The sequence below is a fragment of the Apteryx mantelli genome, chromosome 18 (assembly GCF_036417845.1).
Source record: "Apteryx mantelli isolate bAptMan1 chromosome 18, bAptMan1.hap1, whole genome shotgun sequence".
Taxonomy (NCBI): domain Eukaryota; kingdom Metazoa; phylum Chordata; class Aves; order Apterygiformes; family Apterygidae; genus Apteryx; species Apteryx mantelli.
In genome coordinates this window covers 19,980,486-19,994,730 of record NC_089995.1, presented here as the reverse complement: position 1 = coordinate 19,994,730, position 14,245 = coordinate 19,980,486, and the positions used below count along the sequence as shown (strand labels likewise).

General features: G+C 38.3%; 1 protein-coding gene across 1 annotated transcript; it reads left to right on the top strand.

Annotated features, from left to right (window-relative positions):
- Positions 1–2,664: 2,664 nt before the first annotated feature.
- LOC106497580 (protein-glutamine gamma-glutamyltransferase 6-like) lies at positions 2,665–13,693 on the top strand. Its single transcript, XM_067307981.1, has 13 exons — positions 2,665–2,680; positions 3,085–3,258; positions 3,485–3,724; positions 5,649–5,767; positions 6,444–6,572; positions 6,739–6,919; positions 7,136–7,271; positions 8,915–9,018; positions 9,109–9,351; positions 10,140–10,457; positions 11,399–11,562; positions 12,347–12,471; positions 13,543–13,693. Exons 1-13 carry the CDS (start codon positions 2,665–2,667, stop codon positions 13,691–13,693), a joined length of 2,100 nt encoding a protein of 699 aa, XP_067164082.1.
- Positions 13,694–14,245: the final 552 nt, after the last annotated feature.

Genomic DNA, 14,245 nt, shown 5'->3' with positions numbered 1-14,245 from the left:
TCTTCATGCTATCAAGACAATGTTTCAAATAATGATGTGAGAAGCCAATTTTTTGTAAGGTCTATTTTAGAGTTGCTACCTTAGAAACACCTGTTAAAGCTTAATTTCTGTTTCTTTTTCATTTTTGTTTTCTTTGTAACTTAAAATTCAGACTACTTTCTATAAGTCTTTACTGAGAGATAAAACATGATCAGCGGGACTCAGGAATCCGAAATAGAATTATTCCTCCCCACAAAAATGTCACTTTACTGCCTGCATACTTTGAAGTGAGGCTGGTGATAATAAAAAGTAATATATTGACAGTTGTGAAGATAGAAAGGCTTAGAGTCTGCACTGTTTTTCTTTTTTTTAATTACCCATGTTTAGTACTTTTTTTTTTTGAAAGAAAACTTTTGCTTAAATAGTCAGAGAATATGGAGCTGGCTAACAAAATAGGCAGTAGAAACTTGTTCCTAGTGGGACTTTAGCATTTCACATAAAACTCAGGTGGGTTTTAGAGATAATCTGAGACTTTAAAAAAAAAAAAAAAAAAAAAGCCCATAGCTGTTAAACAAAACCATAAGTGACATTAACCAAGCTGGAAGTTAAGCAATAAGGAAGCGTCCCTTTTCCTTCATATGGCTTGTACCTCCCACCACACTCCCTGTTTCCTCATCCTTAAAGACAACTTATTCATGGCACACCTATTATTCTTTGTAGGAAGTTCTACTTGTCTTGGGATTCTAGAGAATGTATTTCCTCTGAGTAAATAATTTTGGTATCTCCTCCCATAATTACACCCACGCTGAGCAGGAACATTGGCATTAGACATACATCTATTATAGGAACTGGTTAATTCGTCCGACAAGTTTACAGGTATTAATAACAACTGCTAAATACCTCTCCCTTCTCCTGAATTTCAGTCAACAGCACAAATAGGTTCTCTTGTTTGTTTGTTTTTTTTTTTTATGATTAACGTGAATTGGACATCCTTGAAGAACAAAGTAGAAGGTGTATGCCATTCACGTAAGCTGAGGGAATGGCAGGTGAGTTCTGTATGTCATTTGCTTCCCTTCAACGTGTTTTTTACTCAAGAAGTATTTCCTTAAGATACATGCCCTGTAGGTATCTGCATAGATTTCTTATCTGGAGGAAATTTTATATTGTAAACTGTTCTTGCACTTCACTTTTAACTGTTTATTGTTATTATCAGATCTATTTGAGAATAAGTTCTAAACTGAGCAAAAAAATTTCTGGGGGGAAAAAAAAATCCCATTATTTCAAAGGCCTCACCCAGAACTCTATCTAGCCCCCTTGTTTTTTAAATGACCTTTCAGAGACATTTTGTACTTTTATTTTGTATCAACAAAATTAGTAAAATCCATCCTAATGGAGCTGGGAGCATGGAGCCTATAGACGGGAACTAGATTATACTCCAATGTTGTCCCACACTTTGTGTAGGTGTTTATAAATACATTCAAAGATGTGTTAAAACCCTGCTAAAGTAGAGTAGTAATGGCAGTGTCTCTGCTTTGTATCAGTAGAGATCATTATTTAAAAGGAAGAGGATTGGTGAACTTGGCAATTGGAAGGCAGGTTTATCTTTTGTTCAGCGATGAAAGAAACCTTTTGAACTCCATTTTGAAAATGTTACTTTGCTGGGGAAACAGCAGCCTAATGCAGTTCACTGTCATATTGTCCCAAAATTTCAGGCTAAAGGCTGTCTGTTTCAGCCCATTACTTCTTTGTAGTTATGGACTACAAAAAAAAAATCTTACTTCTTCCTTACATTTAATTATGGCACTGGACTTCCCCCACTCCCACAAGTTAGATTTTGCTTTTATTTCTTCTGCTAAGACTATATACAAATTGTAGTGCAATATGCAGCTATATTGTTTCAGTTCTGATTCAGTTTCTCACTGCTGTGTTATATGGTATGAGAGAGACTTGGAAGCTTGTTTGAAGATCCCTACCATAATAATGCATTGTGCTGTAGGCCTTAACCCATCCTTTCCATCCCACTCCTTTGCTGTTTTCCTTTCAGTTCCCTTTAATTGTTCTTGCTGGTCCTCCCTTCTCCCCCCAAAGAAAAAAATCTCACTACTTTTATTAATGCTAGTATCATAAATGCAATTAGGGAGAATCTTCACGAGGATACTTTTCCTGGAGCATAGGCCAAAACTTGCAACACTATGCTCCAACCATACTTTGTAGAGTATCATAGGCTATATATAAGCCTGAAGGACAGCACCTCTCGGAGCTCCCAAAGACAATACAACTCTGCACAAGTTTGAGCATGACAATAAAGCATGAGCAAGATAAGGGAAAACAATCTTGCAAGGAGAGCTGCATAAATACTCACTTGCCAAAAAGTTAGTATAGCATTTAAGATGCTGAGAGTCACTTTGTTGGTTTTAAACTACAGACCATGATAACCATATGTGCAAAGGAGGACCTTTGATATCAGAAAACCCCAAGCACACTGTAACTAAATCACCAGGAGTCCCTCTAGGACATTAGGGCAGTGCATACTAGCACACAAATCCCAGTGGTCAGTTTGTCACTTTGGGTGGAGCTAAATTCTGCCAGATGACTTTTTGTCAAAAACTCTGAATTATGTCCACAAATATCTTTTGTTCATTTTTATAAGTTTCTGACAATGCATCTTTCCCTACTCTAGGCTAGATGGAAGAAGCAGAATGTAAGCAGTAAAAGCAAAATATTCTAGTAGCTGTTTCCAGGATACTTATATATGTTGAAAATATATAGGGGCTACTAACTACTTAATTTGGTGCTGACTCTGAAATGACACTGATTTGCCCTGCTAAATTTTTTCTACATCCAATAATTAAAAAAAAAAAGTGTCCAGCATGGCATAGGAAGAGTACGAGTCTTAGGTTTTGTTGCAGGAGTCTCATACACCAAAGCACAAGTTTTCTGTTACTGGCCACTAGACTTGATCAGTTTACTGAAGAATCTTCCCTTTAAGTTTAAGCTTCCTTCAGTAAGGGGTTTCTGCTTTTAGCAACCTCTTAATTCCACCTGACAACAAATGACTTCTTTCCGTGCTTGCCGCTTCTTAACGTCTTTTATCTTCTTTCATAGATCTGACACCAACACATATTAGCTGGCAACCATCAGCAAATGCAGGTGCACACCATACTGACAGATATGCCAGCACAGAATTGATTGTGAGGCGAGGACAAGCCTTCGCTATTAGCCTGTACTTCAACAGGCCACAGCAGACTGGGGAGAGCTTAGCATTTGTCACTGAAATAGGTAACACTCCCTTATCTTACTCCACACTCTCACAGAGCTGTACCTTTTATCCCTTGTAATTCTTCCCTTATTCTGTTTAGAAATGCAATCTTTTTTCATGTATTTCTAACCCATTTTCCCCAATGTCCTCTTTTCAAGTGCAAGATTCATATCAAAACTATGCTCTGGAACACAAAGAAATTACCCAAAGTAACATAAATATTGCTGCACCTCTTCTCTCTGGCAGGACCATCCCCCTCAGAATCTCATCATACAAAGGCTGTATTTAACCTCTCTGAGGTGGGGGCTAGTGGCTGGAGTGCTGTCCAGGAACCCAGTGAGTCTGGCTATACAAACTTCACGATATCCAGCCCAGCCAATGCTGTCATTGGACGATACAATCTCATTCTCCAGGTAACCTCTGGGAACAAGATCTTCTCCAGATTCCTGGGGCAGTTTGTGATGCTCTTTAACCCTTGGTGCCCAGGTAGGTACTGATACCCCTGCTCTTGAATGTAACTGACCTATTTGCTTTCATGTCTGCACAACAAACTTACTTCATCCAGCCTGCTCTCTTTGGGTTGTTGGGGCAGCGCTCTCGGCTCTCTGTTCATAGACCTGGTTTTACTACACTGAACGCCCCCCATCCCCCGCAGCTTTTTTCTAGTGAAATACACTATAGCACGTGACACCATAGACTCTTTCTTCAGGACTGAGCAGATCATTTTTTCATAGAAAGGGCTGGCAGACTTTGAAAAGTACATGTAATTTTCAGGACTTTAATTAAGCATGCAGTAACTTCCTTTACTTGCACCTAAATCAAAGCAAGACTGCTCTTGCAAATGTTGCCTGCAAGGATAAAGGCTCAAGTAACTTTCTAAAAACTGATAGAGGACTAGCAAGAAGAAAGATTGGCATTTCCCATATATTTCATCATGGGTTTATGTGGGACATCTCTACTGCTGCTTTTAATTTCTACAGCCTCAGCATATTGCAGAGGAAATACAAATTCCTAAACTCAGGTTTTGCAGATATACGACAGTCTAGGAACCCAGAATAGCCTTAAACTAAACCACTCTAGAGCTGAGGGATCTCTTAGTCACCTAAATGACTAAAAATCACAGAATCGCTGAGGTTGGAAGGGACCTCTGGAGATCATCTAGTCCAACCCCCCTGCTCAAGCAGGGTCACCTAGAGCACATTGCACAGGATTGCATCCAGGCGCGCTTTGAATATCTCCAGAGAAGGAGACTCCACCACCTGTCTGGGCAACCTGTTCCAGTGCTCTGTCACCCTCACAGTGAAAAAGTTTTTCCTCATGTTCAGATGGAAGCGTCTGTGTTTCAGTTTGTGCCTGTTGCCTCGCATCCTGTCGCTCGGCACCACGGAAAAGAGTCTGGTCCCATCCTCTCGACACCCTCCCTTCAGATACTTGTACACGTTGATAAGATCTCCTCTCAGCCTTCTCTTCTCCAGGCTAAACAGGCCAAGCTCTCTCAGCCTTTCCTCATAAGAGAGATGCTCCAGTCCCCTAAATCTTATGTAACACAAGAAAATAAAAGTAACCACAATCAGCCACTTTTTTGTGACTATATGTTAGTCAAGGGCCACTGATAGATATGTCAAGAGGAGAGATCAAAAAACCCTGCTAATTAGCTCATCCTGTCTGGGAAGACAGAATAACTACAGAATTATATTCCAGAGACTCTGACTGCCTCTACATAGACAGTCCTGAAGGAGTAACCTCTGAAGAACCTCCTGAAAGATCACTCGTTGCATAACTTTTAATAGCTGGAAACTGCACTACAGAGAGAAAAACTTGACAGTTCCTGAGCTGGAACAAATGAGTAAGAGTAGTATCATAAGACCAGGCAAATTGTTATCAGATGAAAACTGAAGAAGAGTGAACATTTCAATAGGCCATCCCAATAATATTTCTGATACCACTTCGGATCAGGCAAGTAGAGATCCTCAGTTTGGATTCTTCAAATGAGATGAACACTTGACTAGAAAAATAAAGAAACATACAGATGACATATTTCTCTTAGAATACCTTTTCTACTTCTAACTACTCTGATAAGGCAGAGAAATCCAGTGAGCTAGCTTGGGCTTTTCTTCATCTTCCCCACAAAATTACAACAAAGATGGGAGGACACTTAGGTAATATACAAAGGCTATACTAAAACTAGGGGAAATAGTCAAAGTAATATAACATAGATTTTTTTTTCCAGGCCGTATACAATAAAATGCATTTTCACTGAATTACACATGTCTAGGGAGCTACAACAATGAGATACAGTTTTCCAAATACCAGATCTACTTCCCCATTTTAGGTCAACATACAAGTCTTTTTCAAAGGCTGTTGGTATCCTCAGGTTTAAGTTTAAAAGCACAACCAACTTTGTTTTCAGGTGATGATGTTTACATGGCTAATGAAAATGAGAGACAGGAATATGTTCTGAATGAAAATGGAATCATCTTTGTGGGCAATGCAAAGTACATTGAAGCAAGAGGATGGTACTATGGACAGGTAAGCTGTAAGGAATTCATTTGGACTCACACTGTCTCTGATTTCATCTTCTAATTATTTGTCTCTTTGATAGGTATTCCTACCTATATGAAAATCAGGCAAAGCAGGCTAGCCTTGATTGTGGTTTACTAACTATGTGCCTAGTAGGACTTTGGTGAGAGATGGTGTGGCACAGCACTGCAGTAAGGCCTGCAACTCTTATGTGCACCATGAGCTACAAGCACGAGTATGGGCCCGATTTGTGACCAGAGCATCCACAGTACACATGAAAATATATTCACTTGACTCTGCGTGTGTGTGCACGCGTATAACAAAGAAACAACAACAAAAAACACTATTTTTGTAACGCAGTTACAATGGGCCAAAACTGACACATGTATATTTCCAGTGACTCCAATAACTGCAATCAGAATAAACATGGCAGTTTTAGTTTTGCTGCAGTCATCATCTCTCTTGATGGCCAAAGGCATCCTCCCAGATTTCTGCTTTATTTTGCAACCCTGCTGTTGGCCAATATTGCAGCAGTGTGTGTTGTGCTCTCGATGTCTTTATGCCTCATTGTTCCTATCATCTTTGGGCTCAGAATTCTTAGAAAGGAGGAACCGCAGGAGAATCTCCTCCAATTCTGTCTGGGAAACTCTCTCTTTTCTTAAAAAATTCTCTTATCTGATCACAGTTTCAAGATCCTCTTCTAAACATCTGTCTCACCATGCTTGATCTGAGCCTGTATTATCGTCAGGACTCAGCCACTGATGTATCCCGAAGAGGAGATCCTAAATATGTGGGCAGAGTAATCAGCTCTATGGTAAGAAACGCACAATTTAATCTGAACTCCACATGGTTAAGCAGAAAGCATTAGTCACCACTGTGAGACTCAACCATCTTTGCCTTAAGCAATATAACTCAGAAACTAGATATGATGCATTACACGCAACTGATTTTGCCCATTCTGCCCACTGGCCTATTTTTAGATCAACGGAAATGATAATGATAACGGAGTTCTCCTGGGAAAGTGGCAAGGAAGTTTCCATTCTCATGAGAATCCATCCAGATGGGATGGCAGTGTGGTAATCCTTCAGAAGTGGCGTCAGGACAACTACAAGCCTGTTCAATATGGCCAATGCTGGGTTTTTGCAGGTGTGATGTGCACAGGTAAGTTTTAAGAATAAAGAATTATGGTGAAATGGAGGCATTTGTAACCTCTGTTTTTTTAATCAAAACCACAAAGCAATTAATTCTACAAGAGGAACAGTTCTTCAGAGACTGCAAATACTGAAGAACCACAAAATATTTGAGAAACAACATTAAATGTCTACATATTTTTAATTGCTGAGTTAGAGGGTTTCTTTTCTTTTTAATATATTTCAGTTCTGAGGTGTTTGGGGATTCCAACCCGTTTGATTTCAAATTTTAACTCTGCTCATGATGTGGATAGAAACCTGAGTATTGATAAATACTATGACAGCTCTGGAAAGAGTCTTAATATCGGCAAGGATTCCACATGGTAAATATATGTTTCCGCATCTCGCCATTACTTAGGGAGAGGATTTATGTAATTTAAAAACCATGAACATTGCTAGCACAAAAGCAACAGAGTGGACAGAACTTCATGCAGCTATCTAAATTAACAGAGCAGATACCAGTTTAGAAGGAAACCATATCTCGTGGTTTTAGATAAGTTACTTCAAAAAAAAGCAAAATAAAAAACCCACAATTTTTTGCAATCCCTGACCTCAAACTAGTTACCACTTTCTTGAAAAGCTGTAAGTTTCTTTTGAAAATGTACCATTCCAATTCTCTCCTTTACTGACTCCTAACCAGTTTGTTCCTGATAACGTAGCTATGTAACTTCTGGGCTCTTAACTAGTTTGCTGCTGCAGTAGCTTCTTCTCATCATACATCCAAAGCCTCTGTTCCTCAGCTTGGCCTGCCATCCTTCCCAAGTAGATGGGAGCCTCCCAAGAAGTCTTCCAGCACTCATTTAGCTAGTCCTTCCCCTTGGGGGAACCGATTAAAAAGAAAACAGTCACAATATTCTCTAGACCCAATTATCGGTGTATTGTAGTTCAGTGCTGTAAAGTGCAAGTGATCCATGACCATGAATCAAGCCCCAAATGAGATTAGCCAGAGAAACATGATATTCCTTAAGTAATACCATTTTATTCTTTATTTACCCTCAAGTTTTAAACCTTTAAGCTGCAGCCACTTTTCAGGAAGTGAACTTACTAGGCCATATATCCAAGGGTATATAATAGAACTCAAAAGTCTTTTTGTGCAGCCTAGGCTTAGCCAATAGTTTTGTCTTTATTTAGTCTGCTTCCTTTCACTGAGTGTATGCAGTAGAAGGATGCGAGAATTTCTCTTCCCAACGTCCTTAAAAGGATTGGTTTCTGAACAAAATTCAACGGACAAAGCTTCTTTTCTGGGTCCTCCTGTAATCTATCTTCTACTAAGCTTTTGTGCTGTCCTTTCTTTTCAGAGCTTGTGGAACTCACTACCACTGGACGCTGTGAAAACAAAGCTATAAAGATGTTTTAAAAGCCACTAAAGACATTCCAAGGCGATCACTAATGAACATAAAATATGGTGGTCTCCATGCAACCTTTAGTTCAGGAAGTCCCTAACTCTTTGACTGCTAGAAAACAGTAGAACATATCAGGGGAAGGGTCATTCTACTCATGTGCTGTTCTTAACTCTTTTCTAAACATCTCCTACTGCACACTACTATGGACAGACTATTGAATTTTATGAACACTTTTTTTCTGACCTATTACAGCTTTCTTTTCTTTTGTTTTTTTGTTTTTGTTTTTTTAAACTTAGCATTTCCCACTTTTGAAGGGTATTGAACCCAGTTTCCAAAAGTTGCCTATATCCAAGGCCTAGATCTTTCTCTTATGGTTCTGCTTGGTCCCAAAGCAAGCTGCTGACATCTGTTTTCTCTCTCTTTAAAACAACAACAACAACAACAACCAGGTCAACACCTCAACAGCAGGCAGTAAAGCTATCCTTTGAAAGGGGCAGTGAGTTGCTGTAACTAGACAGCTCATGTGACATCTTGGTGAATCTTTCAGAACACAATTCCCCACACCTTTCAAACTGGAAGTGTATATTCCTACACTTCCTAGACATTGTTATTTGCATCTCCAGGGATTATCATGTCTGGAATGAAAGCTGGTTCATTCGCCGAGACCTGGGAACATCATACAATGGATGGCAGGTTTTAGATGCAACTCCACAAGAACAAAGCAAAGGTAACAGTGCAAGTTCTTAATATGACTTAATAGTCTTTCTCCAAACTGATCATTACTAATATGGTTTCTGACATTTGTTTCATGTCCTAGGATTATTTCAGTGTGGCCCTGCATCTGTCATAGCCATCAAAGAAGGTGATGTAGACTTGGATTATGACACCTTATTTGTGTATACGGAGGTGAATGCTGATTGCAACAGATGGATTGTATACAATGATGGAACTAAGAAAAGAGTTTATTGTGATACTGAAATAATTGGCAGGTTTATCAGCACCAAAGCTGTGGGCAGCAATTCCCGTGTGGATGTCACTTACAATTATAAATATCCAGAAGGTAAAAAATATTTGTTATCACAAATTATCTCCTACTGAATTCTCAGCGCTAGGCAGCTAGGATGGTTAACCTGTTTTGCTTAGGCATCTCTGTGTTTCCTTTATAAAATATTTCCGCCAGTGTTCTCAGACTGTTTTCATAATACAAAGGGTATTCTATTTATGTTTTTGTGTAATTAATTTCTTATTAATTACACATTATACATTAATTTCTTAAATAAGACTCCTTATTAATACACAATAAAATACTTCACTCCCTCGCACAAAACTACAAAATAGCTACGAAATATTTTGTAGCCTTGTTTTGTGTATACAGTTTTTACTACCAAAAGCAAACAGATTCTCAAGCTGCTGTAGAAAGTCCTACTAGAGTCTTAAAACCGAGTCTCTCATGCATCATCAGCCATACACAGGACTGTAGTGTAGGAAGTTACAGATTAATAAATATTGGTTTTCTGTTCTCTCCCTCCCTCCAGCAGATAAACTGATCAAACCTCTAATCCAAAACCTTGAGCTCCACTGCTCTAACCCCAGATATTCATCTCCTTGGATATTAAATCCTAAACATTAATACAAATGCATATTTCATTTCAGTGACTTACTTTAACACAGTGCATTTATTACTGTAAAATGAAAAACCTAAATGGAGTCCTAGTGGAAAAATATGGGGAATGTTTTGGTAATGCATGTTTGAGTGATGCAGAGCTGGCACCCTGTAATGTTCTGATAGCCTTGACACAGAGAACTTGCAATGGCAATGAATTTTACTTGGTTCTGTCTTTCAACCAGGTTCTTCTGAGGAAAGACGAGTTTATAAAAAGGCCTGGGCTAAGATATTTGGACCAAACGTCCCAGAAAGACACAGAGAATCTCCAAGTGAAAGATCTTCAGAGACGATTAGAAACCCTGGGATCTCTGGGAAATTCAAGCTGGCTGAACCTCCAGTGTTTGGCAAAGATATTATCCTAATCTTAATTCTCAATAACCTATCTTTCGATCACAAGACAGTGAAGGTGGATATAAGCGCATCAACTATCCTGTATACGAGGCGAGCAGTGGCAGAGATCCTGCAGGCAACCACCTCTGTGGATCTTGGTTCTAAACAAGGTAATTCTTAATGTGCTTAAAGAGCCAATATAGCCCTCTTCTTGGCCATTAGAATCACCTGAGGGCAACTGGAAGGAAGAAACATCAATATCATATAGATATCACAGAATCACAGAATGATAATATATACTTGTCCTATCTTTTAGCAGGAGTGTTTATTACTACGCTTTACCAGATTTTTTTTTTCTTCTTCTAAAAAGGCCACATCTGTATTATAGCACTAGAAGCAACATCATAGTTAGGTATGTGTCTGTGGTGATTATTACATGTATAGGAACACATCTTACTCTTTGAACCAATAAGGAAGTCTAATACATGCTTTCTGAGATTTTACATGCAATATTGAAGAGTTTAATAGAAATTAACCAAGACAAAGGAAAAAGTTACAGTGAAACTCCATATGTCTCTCTTTTAAAGAGCCAAGGCTAATACAATTATTATAGAGATCTTTTTCATCCCCAGGGACTGAAAAAATACAGAGTTCTTTTTCCATACACAGCAGAAAGGTTGTAGGACTAAGAAAACAAGCAGCTGACCAGGTTGCTCGTAAAGGATCTCTGAATCTTGACCTAAACTTTCTTCTTGACTGAGGTAAAATAAATAGGATATATGGAGGGAATAGATAAAAGTGGTTATTCATCTAATTATAAGAAATACAAAGGGACAGAAATCCAATGAAATGCAAATGAGCAGATGTCCTCAGTTTCAGGCCAAAATCCTCCACTGAAAACTGTAAGGGTCAACTGAGTTTTTTAAAACAGAAAAGGACCACCAGCAGAGGGAAATACACAGCTGGTCTCACAAGGAAGAAATGTACACAAACCCTAGCTGTCCTATCTTCTGTTCTCTTCAATAATTTCAGAGATCCTCACAATAACTGTCTCACCTTTAGCATTCTTTATTGGAATCTAATGGTTTCTAAATATATGTCTGAATTCCAGGGAAACATATCCGGTTAAAGATCCCTTATTCTTATTACGGAAAATATCTGACTACTGACAAAAGGATCCAAGTTACTGCTTTGTGTGAAGTCATGAACATGCCTGGGGTAAAGCTGCTGGTAGAGAAGACAATCATGTTAGAGGACACAAACATTATCATCAAGGTAAACAGTTCTCTCACCGCTGTCCTGAACAGACAGTAATGAACTAAAGAGATTTCCTGGAGCTCAGAACACAAGATGAGAATTTGGGTATAAAAATGCATGAATGTCAGCTGCAGTTTTTCAGATTTCTGCCTCTTTAATTTAAGAAAGTAAGTTTCCTCAAAATGGGAATGCAAATGAGAGACCACTTTTGAACCTTAGCCTGAATCTGCCCTCCGGTCTTCAGAACAGTCTTCTTTCTTTCCCAGTCATGTGCCATTGCTTTGTGTTTACAGAAATGCCTATATTTTCATTCCATTTTTATTCTAGTTACCGGCAAGCATTTGAGTTGCCTTTGAATGACTTTGCTTTTTCCCAAAACTACAGACTTAAACCTTTAATTCCAATTTATATTAGGGTCAGTTTATGTTGTTTTAACACTTTAATCCTAATCAATAATGTGTCCAGGACTCTCCATATCACAGAAAAACAAACAAACAAAAACTCCACACGCAGCAAGCCAAAGATCAGACAGATTTAACAAAATATGTCTGTACAATCAGGGCTCTATTTCACTGAAACTATATATAAACGATTGTATACATCTCAACAGCACCACTTAACTGATCTAAATACAGCTTCAAGCACTAGGAAAGACATAGCAACTGTGATTAAATTCCACTGTTCCTACCAATATCTCATTAATCCTCAAATATAAGTGATGATCTGCTTACAGTACCACTGAAATCTGACTCCAAAAAAGTCTAAAACAGTGAATGATCAGAAACGTGTCTTTGTCATTTAGATTCCTCAGCGAGTTGTAGTGAACAAAGCTGTTACTCTAGAGATCTCGTATGCTAATCCTCTCCCTGAACCCGTGGACAGCTGTGTACTGCTAGTGACTTTGATGAATCAACAGGTCAAGATACAGTAAGTGAAAGCTGTAGCATTTATTTAGTGCTTCTAACATGACCAATATCATGGTTAGTTTCTCAATAAGAAAAAAAAAATCACAGTTAAATCAACTTTATCACAGAATATACGTGTTCTATTTATGAAAATGAAAGTGCCACCAAATACTGGGAAACGGTGATTTCTCAATCATGTATTACTTTTTTCCACCCAGGAACTTCTCTAAGAACTAAAAACTGCTAACATTCTTTCTTTCTGGAAAAGCAAATGGGCAAGTCAAATTCTTCTGCATCTTTGATATTTCTTCTACAGCTTGGCTTCACATTTCTACTTTTAAATACGATACCCTGATACTATAGAAATATGTCTGAGCTACAGTACACAAATAAGACACTGCCATAGCTTCCCTCCTTCCAGTCCAGACAAGGAGTTGCTCCATTCTCCTTTAAAGTAGGAAAAAAGCTGCCTTTTCAGAACATAAGAGCAAAAAATTCTAATCCTTTTTCCCAGGATTCTGCTTCTTTATGGATTAACTCAGTGTTGAATATTTCGTAAAGCTTGTTTCATTATGAAACACCCTGACTTGCTGCAGCTCTGGAGGGTATGGAAATATTTGGACGTGGTAATTCATAAAAATATGGAAAACACTATTCCTGTGAGGGGCCCTAGAAAACATTTTCTCTGAATTACCAAGTCATGCCAAAAGAGAAACAAAACAAAGCACTTTGGTCATCAGAAAAATCAAGTTATTGCCAAAATGGACATAAGCCAAGCAGGCACTGGGCAAAGAACTGACCTTTATCATCAGAGTTCTCCTATTCTGAGTTTCTATGTTGACTATCTAACCTTGCACTCAACCCTAACACCAGGTAATACTCCTACCTTTCATTTTCTGTTGAAGAGTAAATGGATATTGTACTGTCTTTTCCTGTTTCTTAGTCTGCACAAAAGCCCAAACCTAAGTAATTCTCAGAAAACAAGGCTGGATGTCAAGTAACCCTTTGATGCCACAGCTGTCAGGTAGTTCTGTTTCTTTGGAGTCTCAAGGAAAGACAATGCAAGCCTGAATTAATTGATTTTTGTTTTCAGTCTGGCAGGACTGGCACCGAGGGAGAGATCAAGAATTTATTTTGAATTCACACCTCGCAGGACTGGGCCCTTACAGCTGCAAGTAGACTTCTCTTGTGACAAGTTTTCGCATGTTAAAGGATTCGTAACCATTGCAGTAGCACCTGCATAATGTGATGGAGTCAATTTCATCTCTCTGCATTAACATGACAAGACATTTTCCCCTGTATAGGGACAGTGATGACAGTGAGAAACTTTCCACAAAAATTGGCGACCTCTTACATTGCAATAGAACCAAGTCTCTTGCTTTCACAGTGCTTAATTATTAGTTTCTAATTGTATTTCTTTTTTGTCCTCTTGTCTAGAAAAATGAAGCCTCTTCTTTATAGAAATATTGATTCATTGTTTTAATTAAATCTACTCATTGTATTAAGCTCCAGGTTTTGATTTCTCCTTCAGATAATAGATAGAGTCTCTTTGTGATCTCATTCTAATTTGCCAGCAATAAATATAAACATTCAAATAACTGTTGTATTTTTGGTATGAATTGTATATTCCACGGAAATATTATGAGAAATCAGAAGACTGAGGAAACTCTTCCTGAATTTTATACTTTTCTTACTTTAAAAAAACCAAAAAACCCTCCATTGTTCATTTTATTTCTGTATTTTGTGACACCTATGGCTCTATGAATAGAAATAGTCATAAAAAGGCTGGACAAAAG